The sequence below is a fragment of the Hydractinia symbiolongicarpus genome, chromosome 12 (assembly GCF_029227915.1).
Source record: "Hydractinia symbiolongicarpus strain clone_291-10 chromosome 12, HSymV2.1, whole genome shotgun sequence".
NCBI classification, from domain to species: domain Eukaryota; kingdom Metazoa; phylum Cnidaria; class Hydrozoa; order Anthoathecata; family Hydractiniidae; genus Hydractinia; species Hydractinia symbiolongicarpus.
In genome coordinates this window covers 23,899,433-23,916,471 of record NC_079886.1, presented here as the reverse complement: position 1 = coordinate 23,916,471, position 17,039 = coordinate 23,899,433, and the positions used below count along the sequence as shown (strand labels likewise).

Here is a 17,039-nt window from a genome sequence, read left to right as displayed (position 1 = left end):
GCATGTCTTCGTCTAACTCTCTCAAACTCTCTCCAGCTTGGCGCTTAAGCTCTCGCTGCTGGTTTTACCAATCGATCTTTGCTTGTCTATCGCGCACCCATTGGGCTTGAGCAGCTTGTAGTTTTTTAACCGCTAGATTGTGTGTTTTACGTTCTGCGTCGCTATGCAAACTCAATTTTGAGAATAAGTAGTTTGAGCCTGAGAATGCTAGAGCGTTAATTGACGCTCCTCCGCCATAATCGCGAGACTAGCCATGTTTATTCTATAGTATTACCATATAATAACGCGTGATGCTGAATATTTGGTCTTAATATTCGACTGAATGAAACCTACTCCCTAGGATATTCAATTGAGCATCCATTAACAAGTACACGTAGCAGCGGATGTCTCCTGTACTGTTAGCTGTTTTTGTCATATGTAAGGTGATCCCGTCTGATAATCTCTGCAAATGTCTACCTGAACCGTGGAGGTCCCCTCCAGGTGTTGCCCTGAAACTTATGAATAATCCATACCTCTCGGTGAAAAACTGTCCTATCGTTACGATAGAATCGTGGGATCCCATGAGTCCAGCGACTTGCTCTAGGTGGTCCTTGGGAAGCATCGCGTGGCTATACAATTCATTTAGTTCTCCCTCTCCGTCGACGTTATTACCAGCATAGGGTTTCACGACAGCGGGGTCCTGGAATAATAGTAATATGCCAACCAAGGGTATCGACTTGGAGATTGTAGGATGTATCACTTTTCTTCATAGTCACCACTTTACTCCTCAATACTCTCTCTACTATAGGGCAACGCGAAACGGGAATATCTCAATATCATGGCACTCGCTAATTCTTCGTTGATCATTTTATCAAATTCGAGCGAAATGTTGGTGATTTTGTACGCGGCATCAGCTGCCTTTGCCGCTGTAGACCCTGAGGCTGGGGTCCCAGCATCTGATGCAAAATGGATCACAAACTGTAGCCTTTCGTGGAGGCCATGTTGGTGGAAAGGCAAGTCTCGTGTCAACGAGAACATCTTGCCTATCGGTATGCAGAACGTGTTGCCGTAGGCCTCAGCATTAGCTTTTTCCTCGTTATTTCCTACATAATCACTGGCTTTTACTTGCAGAGCTCTGATGGTGCCGTCGTTGGAATTGATGCCTTCGAGAATCAGGTTGTTCCCACGCGAGAACTTTGGGATCCACAGATCCCGATACACTGATAGCACGTTGTAGTCTTGTATGTTTTGTATTTCATTACCATTCAAGTTGATGCGAAGGTTTTGAACCAGGGCCTTGCCGATGTTGCTGACGATGGTGAATTTGGTATTGGTACCAGTCAATTCTAAGTCAAAGAGGAGCTTGAGAGAGCCTGGGAAAATTACATCATTCTGTCCCATGTTTGGTATTTCCACATAGAGATCCTCATTCTGATTAATCGTTGATGGCACGTGAGAGATCTTGACTCTTTGTTCTTTCCCTTTCATGCCGAGCATAGTTTAGACTTCCTTGTATGGATTTAGCTTATTTCCGAATATGTTAGACATGTTTATTTATAGCAGAGTTAAAATAAACTATGGATAATCCAGGATATGAGGATGACTTTACGCCAAAGGAAGATATTCAAAAGGAGGCTGAGGAGTTCAGCACTGAGAGTGAGATCCTTCGACCCGAGGATATTTAAGGAACAAGCACTACGCCCACTACATGCGCAACACGAGGTAGCCTCACTGATACGGTAAGGCGGGAAATACTGATATCTAAGGTTGATAGCCTCTACGAAGCTCTTAGTGAGGAGCTCGGTCAACCACTCGCTAGACATCATGATGATTTTGAAATGAATGGGAACAGCCTTTTATATGATGCCGTAGAGCTCACGAAACAAAATGGTGAAATTAGGAAAGCTTCCGCGATAGTGAGGGATCTAGGCGTTGGTAGGTTGCGAGCTCTGGGCTTTACAGACTATACTACACCCAACAAGGGTAGTAAAAAGATGGCGCAGGAACTCCTGAATAATATTGATACTATCGAGGACAACCTTGATGACATCGAGATGCTGCCATTGCTCGAGAATGTTCTAGATGAAACGAAGAGTCTGATGGAAGATACTTCCTTTACTGAAACCTTCGACGAACGTGAAAGAAGAAAGCTTCATTTCTATTTTAAAACGCTCCAGGACGACTTGAATAACGTGAAAAGTAAGATGATCTACTATGATAGCGAGGTTTCCAAGGCAGAGGACAAGATCAACAGGCTTGAGGCGAAGAAGGCTGGGTCCGACGTATCAGAGGAGCAGCCAAAAAATTGGGATAAGGACCTCGATAAGGCAAAAGAAGATCAAAAAAGCTAAAAGATGATCAAAAGGCGATAATAGAAGAACATGGTCTCTCTGGAATCAATACCCAGCTCAAGGCGATTAAAGAGACACTCATGAAGATAGCCGAGGACGACACATCGCTAAGGGAGAAGCTAACCATTCTCTTCAAAGAACAGGCTTACTGATATCAACCCCGGTCATAGCGCTCACAGGAGGTAGTGGGGCAGCATCAAGTGCGGGCGGAGGTGGTGGTAGCAAAGGGTGTGTGCAAAAACAATTGGAGAGACTAGGGAAATTTTTAAAGTACCTTGCTGGAAAAGCGGGAGCTGTCCTTCCAGGGATCATCGGTACCATCGTATCGTTCTTTTTCAGAGTTGCAGCGAGAGTTGTCGAATTCGCAACAAAGCACTTGTTATGGCCTTGGCTGCCGCCGTGGATATTGTTGTTGCTTATGTAAGTAACAGGAGGCGTAAGAGTCGATGAAGAGTCTAGTATGTTGTTCAACACATTAGACCTATTTCTTCATCCAAATGAAAGCGAGGATAAGTCCTACTCCTACCGTAACCAGCGTGGCTTTGGTATCCTCGTGAACAGCAGCTTCCTTGGTATCAGGCGAATTTATATGTTGCCTAGGAGGTGTGGTGAAGGATGCCTTATGTTTGACAGCTTTGGTATTCAGTTCTAGCTCCACACCTACACCTATGCCAGAGGATGCGATCAGAACATTATTGTTATACCCCACAATCTTTCCAATGCGGAGGTCCATGTTGGAGGGGAGCGTGTACACGCTGGACATCACGGCGAAGTTTACTGGAGTCCGTGCGTACTGTAATACCTTTTGATACTCATCAATGTCTTGACCTAAATTTTCCTCACGTTGGACCATAGCCTCGAATTTCTGCAATAAGATTTGCCTCGCTGTATTGTTATCGGCATTAGAGCCTAGAATCGAGGCCTTTGCATTCGCTTGAGACTCTAGCAATAGGACCACGTAAACCCGGATACTTTCACTTAGCTTTGTTATACCTTCCGATGTTAGACCCTGGCTAGTGGGGATGATAAACTTGGCCCAATCACCATCGACCTGCGGCCACCAGCGACCGTTTGTTAACGACGACATGATTCCTTTGAATTTGTACAAAGCGTTGGGATCCGCGACATACTCGCGACATACTCGCGCGTACCCCGAGGTAGAGTATGGGTTATCGTACTGAGAAAATTCTCCTTCGTATGGCATTGGCACTTTCATCCTCGCGAGAATACGTCTCATGTGGTAGTACACGTGAAATTTAAAGATCGAGTTAACGAGGGGTACCAAGCCAATTTACACTCACGGGATTGTTCAACAGTTTAGTGGGAACTTTGATGGGATACTTGGTAAACTGTGGGAATGCCACAGAAATGTGCTGATTCGTAGACACGTAAAGGTCCTGATGCTCCAAGTTATTTATACCGAGATTCCGTTCGCATCTATTGGACTTGTACTTTGCCTTTTCGGTTATAGCTTTAAATATTCATTCTTTCTTAAAGAAAGATGCGACTACTGTATATTACTGATATAGAGAAACCTACGATTTTAGAAGACTACCTTAGGCATGACACGAGGATAGTCCTGAAATCCATCAGCATTCGACTTACTTGGTTGAACATCTATAGCAATTACGATTTTACTATCCGTAAGGCAGGGCCTGATCAAACGGTTACTAGAATTGAAATCATGAACGGCCTGTATAAGATTGAAGATATCGCGGCCATCGTCAACAGTCAGGCAGAGGGCAAGATTAAGCTGTTTGTCATAAAAAATGGATTATGTCGGCTCCGTGTCAGTAATGGATATACGGTAGTGATTCATAGAGAACTGCAAGAGCTCTTGGGTCTACCCTACGATCCTGCGAAAAAATACTACACCGCCGGTGATTACGATTTTTTCTACAAAACTGATGTTTATCAACGACTGAGGCTTGTTTGTCCTCAGCCAGATGAGAATGACTGACTGATGGACGGTAAAAAATCAAAAATTCTAGCCGTACTTCCAACAAAAGAAAATACATGGGGAGATATGTTGACATGGACTTTTGACACTCCTTATCATCATGATAAGAACGTATCATTTGTAGGAATTACAATACACTTGCTCATAGAATAAATGATGATGTTATGAAGCTATATCCTTCATTACCACCGAGTGCTCCAGATCATGAAAATGAGGGGCATGTGTATCGATTAAAGAAAATAGAGGAAATAGAACAGTTTCTACGAAATGAGGTAAAACAACGTGAAAAGCTGTCGAAAAAATTTGGAATGCATGGGACTTGGGTACACTACATGGATTACTCGCAATAAGTGTGATCACGAGCGGTGTTGGTATTGCGAGTATGTTATCGGGAATCGGTGTACCACTCACCGTAGCAATGGGTGGGGTCAGCATTGCCGTTGGATTGGGGCAGACGGCCTTAAAACAAGGGGGTAAAAAGCTGAATTACAAACGCAAAAAACACGATAGCATAAGATTATTGGCGGAAACGAAGCTGAATTCAATAGTTGATCTTATATCAAGGGCTATTGAGAATGGAGTGATAAGCGATTATGAATTTATCCTGATAATGCAAGAGAAGCAAAAATATCTTATGCTGAAAGAACAAATAAGACAACGTACAAAAAAGACCGTGGAAACGATTAATAACCAAGAAAGGCAACAATTAATAGCCAAAGGCCGCGATGAGGCGAGAGTAGAATTGTTAAAAAACTTACAGTTTGCGCAAACCGCCAGCGTATTCATGATTTTAATATTTTGTATAAAACATTAAATTACACCAAGCACTTCACCGGGATCTTTATCGATCATAAAATCACCGTCATAGATGATATTTCGTTTCTGTCTCGCTTCGAGGCCTCTTATGTACTCATCGAGTATTTTTATAGCCGCGATATCCAAGCATGGCTTGCAATAAGGCCCAAGTGTTTGTGTTGCAATATCTTTATATTTTATCTTGTTAATTGCGGCTATAATTTCACCCTTTTTCATAGTTGAATATCCACGTATACCTAGTTTCTTTGCCTCTTTTTTAAGCTCGTTCATGTTTATTTTGTATGCAACATTGCATACAAAATCTATCGAGTTTTTACTATACCACAATGAATGGTTCTTCATCGTCATCATCTGAATCGATAATATGTCGGGTGCCATAAAACTCGACAACCTTATACTTGCACTCCTCCAAGTAGGTTTGCATGTAGTAATTTGAACCTTGCCTGTAGATGCCAGATAGCTTGATTATGGCGCTGCACTCGCAGATTTGTTTTAGTGGTACTTTTTTGGAATAAAAATCGGTTTTGACTTTACCCTCCCACTCCTTCACTTTAGTAGTGAAGTATTTACCTTTTTTCACAGGTGGGGTGGTGAAGCAATGACCCTCCAAGGACTCTACCTTGGTCAGGATACTCTCATACTTCTCTAGCCACTCGGGATGGTTATTTATATCGAATGACATGGTAAGAGAGCAGCCCTCATTATAACGCGAGGCACCATTGGAATAGAGCTTTTTGGGTGTTTTGATCAATAGAGGTGATAGCTTGTTGTCACTATTTTTATAACCAATGACGAAGCGTTCATCTCTGCCTTTTTGCTGGAATAGGATCGCTTAGCACGATATTTTCAATATTTACATCTTCAATATTTAGTGGAGTCGCTTTGGCATAAAAGTCTCTTGAGTTAACATTCTCATTACCGAATTTGAACATTTATTTATGGAAATTGGAGTTCAACTAGGGCTTTTTACAAGGACATATTCCTCCGTTGTAGGTGAGCCACATGATATAGTGTTGCCAACACAGCATTTTTCCATAAATAATTAGCCTCCGTCCACACTTCTCGCATCTGTCATATTTATCGAGAATAATTCTACATTCATCACAATACTCAATCGTCATGCTTTATTTTTTAACCATGGCTCTGAAACGATCCGGAACATATTCGATGATATAAGGATATTCGCGAACTGCTTGGTCACACATTTCCTGTGTCTTTAAATGATCGGGTACTAGCATTAATGTCCATGAATTAGCACGGACTATTCGATCAGGTATTATGAGATAATCATTATTGGACATTATTATATATATTTTTTTCAATCAGCAATTTTTCTGGCACGGTCATAATAATTTTTACTCATATTCTGTATAATATGAATATATACTATTGCGCATGACGTCATATGACTTCGTTTATATTATTATGTGTTAGTATTTAATGATTAATATTATTATGTGTTGGTGATTGGTAGATGACATCATGTAATAATATTATTTAATATTATTTTGTGTTGATTACTAACATTATTGGGAATTTCCCTTTGGTCGACGTCGACTGTGCCAGAACGAACATTTCTCTATCTCTAAAGGGACCGAGACTTTAGTTCGAGATAGAGTGAAGTGTGAGATGGAGAGTAGTTGAGATAGAGAAATTCCACTGTACTTTGCCCCTATCAACTTTTCTTCAGCTTGATTGATGCTCTAAATTGTGACTCGAAATGTTTGTGCACGGTAAGTAATTATACATGACAGGAGTGCAATCAAGCTGAACAGTAAAGAATAAAGCGATACATTAAAGTTGTGCCATGTATTTGTACGATACGTTGAGGAATAGAAAGATCCAGGCAAGATTTGTAAGTATATTTTGTGCTTTGCGCACGTGAAACATCTTTTATGACGGAAATGATATCATTTTTCTATTAAAATTAAATCAAACAAATCAATTATAATTTCACAAACAGTAAAATCTTTAAAAAGTAACGCTACGTACGTTTGTATACAAAAATATAACCTTTTTTATCCGGAGATTTGTATACATGAATATAACCTTTTCATTTCATGAAATCGTTTGTGGTGGAGAAAACCAGTCACCGCTTAATCATCTTTATTGTTTAAAACGAGGTCACGAAAACAAATTTAGTTATACTGATTCATCTGTACTTACTGGGGCTGCTAGGTATTAAAAGAGTTCCAGCAAAATAGCTACTTGTGTAACAAAAATGCAACTTGGATGCGGTACAATGAACCCACGTGTCTCTGCCTCGTGCAAAAAAAGTTTGGCTTGTGTTAGCACTATATTAACTTAACTAGTGACAGGAGGCATTACCTCCCGCAATGAAAGCAAGCTATAACATTCAGTAATGTCATGGAAATAAACAAAAACACGATTTTCTTAATGACAACTTAATTTCGCGGGATTGTTTGGTTTTTTATTATCCGTTTTAAAGTCAAGAGTTCTTGATGCATTTGCTCCTTTGGCAATGATTGTCTTGCCTTTAATTCTGTGAAGCAGTGTGTCATGCTTTTAATGTGGGAAGGTCCCATGAAAGGTATTATTCCAACGTTTTCATAATTTCAGATCACAGCTAGACATGTGTTACATTTCAGCCTAAAATTTTATATAAAAAATTATATATAACCAATTTGCCGATTTGAGATATGTACTTTTTTCTAAAATAAAGGTAAGTAAATAGCTATACTACTCATCCTCCGACCCTAAACGTTTTTTTGTTTCAATGTAATGAAAAAACTGATTTTCTATATTTCGAATGATTTAGATTGTTTAAATTGAGCCTGAGAGTGATAATAAGGTTAGTGTTGCTTAGTGAAAATCGTTTGTAATTGTAGAGTTATCTTAAAATGATTTATTCTACTCAAACGCCAGCGACAAAATATTATTTCACAATAATTTTTTACAGTGCTTGTGTATTACTCAACAAAACTATCAAGTGATGGTTATTTTTTGTAATTTCCTTTTATTACTATCCAACTGCTGTGCGCAAAGACAGAAATAATCTTAGACTAAATCACCTCTCTTTTCTTTGTTTGTTGTTGTCTAAGAACTACGATTTGTCATCGGAAACATAGCCGTCAAACAGTCAGTTCGCTAGAAAGTGAAATTGCAATTTGCGGTGACACTGTATGATAGCTAGGTGAGCTGACCGCACAAGTTGCAAAAGATGACATTTATATATCTTTCCATTTCCACATTTTTTTTTCTGTATTTCTTCACCGACACGCATTTATTTTGGTACTTGACTTGTATTCCATCAACAATCATTTTGTACTTTTTAATCATTTTTGAGTGAGTTTCAACGGCGTCTTTTATAAACTATGATGCAAAGCATAGTCCAGATATGAATTTCTTCTCAATACACTGACGCAATGCGAGGGTTGAGTAAACAAAGATCATAGCTAGGCTTATTTCAGACATAAACACGCTCAATAAAGATCACAGGGAAGTAGCTAAATATGAATTGTGAAACCTGCGTTTTTACCTTCAGTAATAAGGAAAGAGGGAGGACATTCGTTTTTCCAAAAAGAGAATTGGTCTTTCAAATGTGACATCAAGTTTCCTAACATTATACAAAATGTATTCCTATGCTTACAAATCGTTTCGTCATACTGTTCAATATGGATGGGTCGTCATTTAGCCTTTTTTACATTTATTGACGATACTATCTGGTCCTAAATAACTAAACCTAGATATGCTATTAAAGCATAAAAAACTCAAGACCACTCTGCACGTCAACGAAAAATGTAGTAGGTACCCCATGATGTAACAAAGTTTAGTGTGCATAACAAAGAAACTAAATGAAAGTAACATAAAAATACCTGTATTTTGATCGTCTGTATCTATGCTAAAGACATGCAAAATACTTATGTAAAAAATAGCACATGGTAGATATGTTCGATGGGCGAATCTTTGGCGTTGGACGCAACGGACTAACGTCTAGTCTACGATATGATACTCGACTTTCCGTCTGTCAGGTGTTAGCTGTAAATAGTGACAGGCGAATCCTGTGGATGTTTTCACGGGCTAACTCTAGTTGACTATACTAAAAAATATGTTGTTCCCTGTGAAAATTTCCGTTGGTAATAAAATATAACTCAAGGAAATAATCTGGAAAATTCACCAAGAAAATGTATTGCAATGCTTTTTGAACAAAAGCGCCATCATTGAACGTTCTCAAATAATTAAAGGAAGGTGATGTCAATATCCAGCCTTGATAGCTTTGCGTTGGCAAAAAAAGTCAATCACCTAATAAATGACATCAAGAGATAAGTCATATTCTTTCTATAGGCAATTCCTATTTTAAATATATCTTCTGTTATCATTCGAAAAAGAAAAAAACAAATGACTGTACGTTGAATTGAATGCTATTTTTTTCATTTTTGCGATTTTAATCGGAGTTAATAAGACTTTTGGAAAAAAGTATTTATAATAACGGTCTCCTTATCTTACAGTTGTCTTTGCTGGTGATTTTTGTTGTTGTTGTCATTATTAATTCTTTGATTGATTGTTGTTGTACCTGTTTGTTGCTGTTGTTGTTGTTGTTGTTGTTGTTGTTGTTGTTGTTGTTGTTATTGTTTACTAGCGTTGTTATTTATTTGTTTATAAACTTTCGCAGAACAGTCGTGTGTGGTTTTACATTAATTTTCAAATTTTATAGTGAACCAATAAAAGACAATGTACCGAAATACAATTTTATCAAATCTACTGACCATACTGCAGTTTTCAACCATACTTCATACCAATCTGGCATGCATTTACTTGATAAATCGAAAATGGAACCCCATGTCTTTAGAGGAACGTACGAAACACGCAAATGTTGTATTATCTGCTAGAATTTTATTCACTACTCCAATACCTGGACAAAATATCTTCCACGCAGCAACTTTTGAAGTGATGAACGTCTTAAAAGGCTGGGAATTATTGAAGTGTTTACATAAGCGTAAAAGTCTGTCCATTGTTAGTATGGGTTCAAAACTCGTTGTATCTGCTAAAGGGTTCGCTGGTAGACGATCCTGTTATTCTTATGTTGAAGTGGACGAATCCTATGTACTGCTTCTTGGACATAAAAGAGAAACTACAGAGCTAGTAGCAAGATATGATGACTATTTTGGCGCTGCTGAACTTCTTTACGAGGATACAGAAAGAAACATACTACAATCTTTAGGTAAGTGTTTAATTTCTTATTTATTTAATTTTCTTATTTTTATTTATCTTATATATTGTAATTAATTCGATTATAATTATTATAATACATATTAAATATTCAGTTTAAAATGCGAGCACGAGTAGTTGATACCGTTATCTTAACACGGATTTAAAGTTTTTAAAATTTATAAACACTGAATATACGAGCTGAAGTTTCAGATAGAACTTTTTTTATTATTATGAATATGGTGAATATACCCTTCTCAAATTCAAGTTTAAATTGTTCCAGGAAATGGGATTTTAGTTTAATGATGAACGAACTGTCATGCGAAATTGTCTCGTTGTAAAAATGGGATGTTTACCTTAGCTACTGAAAGCCACATAAATATGTCAAACAAATGCAAAAACGGAAAAATAAAAAAAGAGCCAATTAGCCGCCGAGTGATTGAATGAGTAAATAAATGGCTGAATAAATTCTTGAGCTAAAATTACAACCTTTGGTTTGAAATATAAATGTGCTATATAACTAACAAGGGAGCTATAATCGTCAAAACAAAAATCCATTTTTAAATCAAAATATTTTATTTGACGTCATATATTAAACTATGCAGAGAATGCTTTTGAACGAATGACTCCAAACGATCACATCGTGGTGAATATATTCTCGTTATGCAATGGGTTTCAAAAATTCAATGTCTTTTTTATTTTGTCAATATTCAGAGCGTGGATCAATAATCGAATTTTTCAAACATAAAGACGGAAGTAAACGAATTATACATGGCCTCACTAAAAAATGTAAGAAATAAAGAAAGGAGGAAAATATATCTTTACAACGAGAAGAATAAAATTAAACATTAAAGAAAAAACAAAAATTAAGTCAAGGGTTCGTGCGGGCAAAGAAATTTTTAAAAAATACTTCCCAATTTATGTCGGGAACGACTTCCGTTTTACACATACAGTAGCATCCGTTAATTCGAACACGCAAGGGACTAAATTATTTGTTCGAATTAACGAATGTTCGGAATATCTGAAGTTCAGAAAAAACAAGAATTTTAATAAACGTTTAAAGATGTTATGCTAATATAACTTTATTATAACTTTACTACAACTTTTTATAAAAATCTTTTAACGTGGTTTGCTTGGCGATGAAAAGGCCTCCAAATTCCTTGTAAACTTCATTTTATTGGAAATGCTAATTTAATTGATGAATTGAAAGAAATTTTGCCACAATTGATGCAATAAAAAAAATAAAAACGTTTTTTTTTTATTTTCCCATAACATTTTATTAATCAATACACAAAATTTCGAATTAACGAGCATAATGCAGCCTTGGGACTTTCAAATTAGCGAAATGTTCGAATTAGCGGAGTTCGAATTAAGCAGCTCAAAATATAAGACTTTATTAAACCAAACTCAAGGGACTTAGCAATTTGTTCGAAATAACTGAAATTTCGAATTAAGCAGCATTCGAATTAACGGACGTCTACTGTAGAGATAAATTTTTACCTAAAATACGACCACAAAACAAATAACCACATTGTACGCAATTTTTGTGATTCCGTTCCATGACGCTAAAACGTTGTGTAAAAATTATTAGAAAACACTTTTGATGTTGTCAAGTTTTAAAAAGACTATTAAAATGGATGACTAGAGATAGTTAAGATAAAAAATAAAAAATAAAAATTTAAATACTTTTTGTTATAACTTGTACTAAATTCTCCGCCATCAAAGATATACGTTGTGTTATTAGCTATACTGATAAAAAATATAATATAGGCGGGTTGATTTCTTCTACGTATACTGTTGACACTGCTTGTCCTCGTTCTAAGCCCCCCTTCCCTATTTAAACCATATGTTCTTATCATTTGGTTCTTATAAAGAAAACTAATTTGTCATTTCACCAGACAATTTTATTGTTTAAAAAATGAATCAATATTTTTTATAATGATGTAAGAAAAACAGATGGTATAAAGAAAGAAAAAGATTTAGGAGTTAGTCAGTAAGAAAGCACCACACAAAGATTATATAAAAGCATTGGTGTAGCAACAACTTGATTAGAATAATTAAGATAATTAACATAATTAGGTAGGAAAGTGAGTGCGACCATGTAGGAAATGTCAAAAATGTTGCTTAGCTTGGGTGGGCTGTTTTAAAAGGGAAGCAGTTTTAATTTGTGTAGCAACTAGAAGGAAGTATACAATACATTGTTTGCTACAAAACTTTTGTTACGCATAAGTTAGCTATTCCAATTACGCAAAGTCAATCGCGCTTACTATCTATGCAATTAACAAAAATATTTCACAGAGTAAATTTATCTATCATGTAGAATGATAACTTTTGTCGCACAAAGGGGGTTGTGGGTAAGAAAGAGTTTTCGTGGATAAGAAGTGTTGGCGCAAATGAAAAAAACATTTAACTATGTCAAAATTAATAAAATAAAATCTGTTTTCTGCGTTTGTTACTGGCTTATCAAAGACCCGCAACCTCTTCCCGGAGTCCTTTGTCACCTTTAAACTCTGATAGATCAAGAAAGTGACAGAAGCGCTAAAGGCAAGTTATGTTCAAACGTTTTTTAGAAAAACCATCTTTCTAAAGTACTCATATACATTTTCTCAGCATTCTGATGTTTCTCTATTCTAATTTTTTTCTTTCCGCTAAAGAAATATAATGTCACTCAGTTGGGAGGAATGCGATTTGTCAAAATGTGTGGTTGCACTGTGGTCTGGGGCCAACGTTTAATTTGTCAACCCTTTAAAGGAAACAGAGATAAGCCATCACATTCTCATGTTTTAAATAGTTTAATAAGATTGTACTAACCGGACAGACAGTCTCTAATACACTATAAACAAGAGTAAGACACGTACACGACTTCATTACTTAATGTTCTGAATGTCCTTTCAAAACATAAACATATCACATTACAGTCAATAGTTTAGTGCGACAATAGAGTGCTTTCTTCTCTATAATTAGAACTTAATCCAGTGGAAAAACAACCCCTGCTGGCTGTCTGCCTACACATAAATGTTAACAATACAGCTAAAGGAAGAAAGATAGAAGTTGGCAAAGACAAAGATTGTTAAATATATATTTTTGTAGTCGTTGTTAGATTAGTTCGTGAATCGCGACGACAGTTGTCTGCTGAAATGTAGAAAAAAGGAAATGGCGCGTCAATGTTTAACACAAAGGAAAAAAAACAAATATGTGCAAATTATGTTAGCATACCAAGGGCTTGTAAGGTTTTTTTATATTTGGACAGAACCTAAATCTAAATTGTTCAGATTTATTTTTTATTTTCAAAACTGTCAACTGTGAGGTGTTTTCTTTTTAATTTCGTATTATCCTTCATTTCCTGGTTTGGAGACAAATATCAAATCTGTTATCAGGTGGAGAAACGAAGTCTTGCTTAGGTAAAATCCTACGAATAATCAGTAACAGACTTATAGAATTTCCGGAGTAACAATGAAATCGGCTATCTTTTAAATCTTCCAGACATACTCAGTTGACTTTTGTGGGGAGAAACTCGAGTCTCTTAAAGAGAAAGTAAAGGAACCAACATAGATTTTAATGCACTTGTTCTTATAAAAAGTTATCGCTAGGATCAGTGAAAAAAAGTGCCGACAGTTAGATTCGACTTCCCTAGACTTACTTTGGTTGCCTGAATTGCAATATTAAAAATTTAATTTTGGGGGTAGAAAAGTTTTGTGTGTATTCCAGAGCGATCTCAAACAGAAGTAAACACAATGAAATAAATATGTTTTATATTTAACTTATAGTTTTTAATTGGCAGTTATATTTATACTAAATCAATATAAACGTTTTGTACATATAAGAAAATCCTTCTTGACTTAACTGTCGTAATTATTATTATTCTTATCTAGTTTATATTAACTTCGATAAGTGCTTTATCTCTGCAGAAGATGTTATCCTTATTAATTTACGCATACTTTTTATCTCGTTAATATAAAATTCCCGCCACACGAAAGCAAATGAGACTTAATGCGTATTAACACGACCTTGAGAAATACGCTACAATAAATTAGATGGTGCCAAAAGTTTTTTGTTAGTATTTTTCTTTATTCTATAATTATATTGTAGTTTGTAATAATCCAATGATAAAAATATTTCCGCATCATGAAACAGAAAGATTAGTACAAACATAAGCGTGTAAATATGATACACAAGTCAAAAAAGACGATTTTCAGAAACATATTCCTTAACACAAAGTTTTTTTCACGTGTTAAAAAACTAATTTAAAAACTGTCTTCACTAACAGATTTCCCGCCATTTTTGACGTAATAGGTTGGGAATAATAAATCAGTAAAATATTCGTCTCCTTCTGCACATAAACATTACTTGTCCAATGATTATCATCTGTTTGTCTGCCAAAATGGTAGCTGCCAGCAACGGCGGCTCTTTCAGCTGGCTAGTAGGTAGTTTAGCTATACTTAAATTTGTAACTTTTATAAGCTAGGCTGGGAGGAATGGAGTAATTGGTCGAAATGTAACAAATTTTGTGGTGTTGGTACACAACGAAGAACAAGAGAATGCAGCATAGAAGAACCTAGTCATGGTCCGCGTGAACAAGCCAGAGAGTGTAATACATTCGATTGCTCAGGTGTGTAAAATAAATAATTGATATAAATCTAATGAAATTATGCTACCATAATTCTTATCCATTCTTAGCTTTTTGTTAGACATTAAAGTTGTTGTCAGCATCATTAATTTGACATTACATTCCAAAATAATTTTTTTCTTCTTAGCAATCTTGCATATTTTTAACAACAACAAAAAAAAGATAGAAAAAGATAAAAATCTTTGAAAAACGATTTCACAGCAATTTTTTTCTTTTTTTTTCTTTTGCATTTAGACACGATAAACATACTACCTTTCATCTTGGAACATCGACAGGACGAAAACATGTTATCATGGAAACTACCAGGAGAGAAATTTGCAAATGACATAGAGCAGCGTTTGGTATTAAAAGTTCCTACACACATGTTATTTCAAGACAGTTCTCCAAAAGATTTGGTTTTGCATGTTTCATTTAAAGGACCAGTGAAGGAGCCCCAATATGTTTACAGTGTTTATAATGCAAATGATCATCTTATATTTGGCGTAAAACTTTCCCCCTACGATATAAACTTTATCCAGGGTAAAAGGGCAGAATCAACCGTAAACTTGCCACGGGAGCACTCCTTTCAGCATCCTTTCACCAGTGATATGTGGTACACTTTCGCTATACATCTTAGTGGTGACGAAATTAAAATTAAAATCGACTGCGGAGAAGTGTACGCCTCTACTTTAGTTGAAAATATTTTCGACAATATGGATATATTTGGACAAATGTATCTTGGAGGAGGTCCAGGCGTTAAATCGAAAGAACAAGTCAAGGTATAAAATCTTTGCAACGGTTAAAAAATTCTTTCAAATAATCAAAGATTGTAGATTGTAGATGCGCGTTTTTTATCGCCGTATGTTTTACAAGGATAGTTTTGTATTTTAGGTCGAAATTGGTCAGATATCCTTAGTTAAAGACCCCAGGAGTCTATGGCATCAATGTGGCAAAATATTATTGGTAAGTTTGGTCACGTGCTACACAAATGCAGAGTGTAGCACTGTCTCATTTGACTTTTTATTTTCTGATAGTTTTCCATGTCGTTCTGTTCTTCACATGAGCTCACAAAGTAAACACAATAGGTTTTGACAGTAAACGCAATTTTTTATATAAATTTAGGATATTGATGAAGAAAATGAAGAAATATAATAAGGATGGAAAAGTGACAGAGATTTCTGTTGACGGATCTTTAGCGGGACCTGATGATACAGAGAGTGGCAATGTTGAAGAAGGTTAGGGTTAAGAAGAAACAGAGGACAAATAAATATATGCATAGTTTTATGTTAATTATATTTTGTGAACAACAGTAGTAGAATACAGTACAAGGCATATATACATTATACAATTTTCAGAAGTGGAGGTGATCTATATCGGCGAAAGTGAAAACTTGGTTGTGCACAGGGTGGTTAGAGACTCAATAAGACAATTGATTGTAACATTGATGTATGTTCAAACTAAAAATGAAATATACGGAACTAATTTAACCGATGAACTATTAAATAATAAATATAAACAATACTGATACAAGTTAAAAGGTTTAAGTCAAAATCTATGCTAAGTGATTTGGACACACCTTAAAACAAAATGGCTGACAAACAAAAGCAAAAGGAAAGAAACAAACCCTACCAAGTGGTGTGAGTGAAACCACGGTGAAGTACACACATTGTAATGAATGAGCAATGAAAGTTACAAAAGTTAGGTTTTGAGCTAATGTTGATGTTTGCTCTTTGACATTCAAATCATGACTGACCTCAATCAAAAATGTGTGTTCTATTTATGAGAAAAAATATAGTTTGCAGAAAAATAGTCTGCAATAAATAAATTTCCCAATGAAAAAATGTATTCAAATAAAAAGCAAATAATTTGGAGAAGTCATATCTTTCTTAAACATCACTAGGAATATTAGTTGTAACGTAGTGAATTTGATAATCACATTCCTTCTGGAATTCCGAAACTTCTGACTCGTTGAGTTTCAATTCCTGAGCGGTTTTAGCTGGAAATTTAGATGTGTCAAGCTGCATCCAATCGTGTCCATTGATCCACTTGGATTGGCCATTAACTTCTTCTAACGTTGCTTCTCTTCTCGTGCCAACGTCAGCAAGCATGTTGCTATTGTCAATGTAAAACCATTGGCTTTTGATGGTGATATCGGTTG

At 36.1% G+C, this 17,039-nt stretch overlaps 1 protein-coding gene across 2 annotated transcripts; it reads left to right on the top strand.

Annotated features, from left to right (window-relative positions):
- The first annotated feature begins 9,180 nt into the window (after positions 1-9,180).
- LOC130621510 (uncharacterized) lies at positions 9,181-17,039 on the top strand. 2 transcript variants are annotated; one of them, XM_057436811.1, is made up of 5 exons: positions 9,181-10,288; positions 14,741-14,884; positions 15,137-15,660; positions 15,773-15,844; positions 16,004-17,039. In XM_057436811.1, the coding sequence occupies exons 1-5, from the start codon at positions 9,799-9,801 to the stop codon at positions 16,031-16,033; spliced, it is 1,260 nt and encodes a 419-aa protein (XP_057292794.1). In that variant the 5' UTR covers positions 9,181-9,798; the 3' UTR covers positions 16,034-17,039. The 2 variants fall into 2 exon arrangements, with proteins under 2 accessions (XP_057292794.1, XP_057292793.1); XM_057436810.1 differs by lacking the exon at positions 16,004-17,039 and having other exon boundaries at positions 9,185-10,288; positions 15,773-15,989.

What these genes read in the sequence shown, in the direction of transcription:
- LOC130621510 (XM_057436810.1), top strand. Translation starts at nt 9,799, where the DNA reads ATGTACCGAAATACAATTTTATCAAATCTACTGACCATACTGCAGTTT. An exon ending in AAACATACTACAATCTTTAG is followed by an intron (nt 10,289 to 14,740) that starts GTAAGTGTTTAA and finishes TTTATAAGCTAG; the next exon opens with GCTGGGAGGAATGGAGTAAT. An exon ending in AATCGAAAGAACAAGTCAAG is followed by an intron (nt 15,661 to 15,772) that starts GTATAAAATCTT and finishes TTTGTATTTTAG; the next exon opens with GTCGAAATTGGTCAGATATC.